Consider the following 1,435-nt stretch of genomic DNA (forward strand, 5'->3'; position numbering starts at 1 on the left):
AAAGTGTTTGCATTCTTTATAGCTGCTAAATAAAACAAAGCCACTGTTCTGCATATTTATTCTAATACCCATTATATTGTTACAACAAGGCTGCCTTTGTGTGTTTACAGAGAGGCAAATTTACCTCTTTATAATAACAAAAGGCCAGATATCTATGAAAATTATTATCACCCTGTTCTACTACTCCAGGATTGCTTCTAAAATGTAAAATTAGTAATAAAATGTCCGTCAAACCAAAATCTGTTTTTCGTTTTGCTGAAATTATTATATTTACCTACGTAAGTAAACATTATATTAGGTAATTCTTTGAACAAATCTGCCCAATGGTAAAAATGCTCTATCTATATCAGTTTAGGCCTAACAAATCTGATGTGTCACCAACAAAGACACCAAACACTGACACAGACAGCTAGAAGTGTATGCATGGTGCATGGGTAAAATGATATTTAAAAAAATAAATTGTGATCCTTACTGCTTTACCTAGATGCCTTTTGGTGCTTGGAGTTTCAATGCATCTAATTGTCATAGTGGATGACTATAGTTAGATACTATATAGGGATATAGGTGAGCTAAAACATACTGCATAGTTTGTGCATAAATGCAATATTTTATTATAATAAGTATTCCCAGCTGTTAGTAGAATCTTAATTTAATGTTCCACCAAATATGCAAAGATATTTATTTTATCAGCTACTGACAAACTGTTCACATTCTAGCTAATAAATCACAATGCTACTTAAGTTGCATTCATCCATAAAATCATGCATCACACCAAAGCAAGTGAGTTAAAGCAAGTATGTTTTCTGTTCCACAATAACTCCTCTTACAAAGCATTCCAGCAAAAAAAGCTATTTGGAATACAAACCCATGACACTAATACATTATATTATAAAGCATAAGCAAGTTTCTAAAGTCATTATGTTCTTACCGTCAGTATCTTCATCTGATACCAGTTCATCATCAGAGCAGATGCTAAGTACATTTACCAGCATTTCTGTCACTGTGTAAAAAATACATATATGTTACTATGCAATTTTCAGAATTATTAGCCTTAAGCTTTTTTGTATTTATCTATTTTTACGCCAACCAGCTAATGTCCTAAAAGTGTTCCAAAGCTCTGAATATGCAAACACAACATCCAGCAAAAGACTGGCCTATTCACATATTCCTACTGGTCCATCATAGTAGTTGACTAATTCTGAAAACATTGCTATAGTCAGTTTAGATTACTTGTTTATCTGACAGACCTACTATAAAATTTGTAACTACATCTAAGGGATTGTTCTTAACAATTATTTATTACTGTTACAAAAAACTAAGGTATTTATACAGTAATCACTTAATATTATAGTAGTCACTATGAACGCAAAGATCTTGGTAAAGAAAATCGAGTTTGCATTGTAGAATGTTTGCTGTAGGTCAATGATTCTGCGGG

The 1,435-nt window shown here is 32.1% G+C and overlaps 1 protein-coding gene across 2 annotated transcripts in view; it reads right to left on the minus strand.

Moving 5' to 3' along the window:
* PPP3CA (protein phosphatase 3 catalytic subunit alpha) overlaps positions 1-1,435 on the minus strand; it is a 152,530-nt gene that overhangs the window by 24,689 nt on the left and 126,406 nt on the right. For both annotated transcript variants that reach the window (XM_072405627.1, XM_072405628.1), the window contains exon 10: positions 929-1,000. In XM_072405627.1, the coding sequence (XP_072261728.1) occupies positions 929-1,000 (72 nt within the window). The remainder of the gene's footprint in view (positions 1-928; positions 1,001-1,435) is intronic.

Source organism: Pyxicephalus adspersus, chromosome 3, assembly GCF_032062135.1.
Source record: "Pyxicephalus adspersus chromosome 3, UCB_Pads_2.0, whole genome shotgun sequence".
NCBI classification, from domain to species: Eukaryota; Metazoa; Chordata; class Amphibia; order Anura; family Pyxicephalidae; genus Pyxicephalus; species Pyxicephalus adspersus.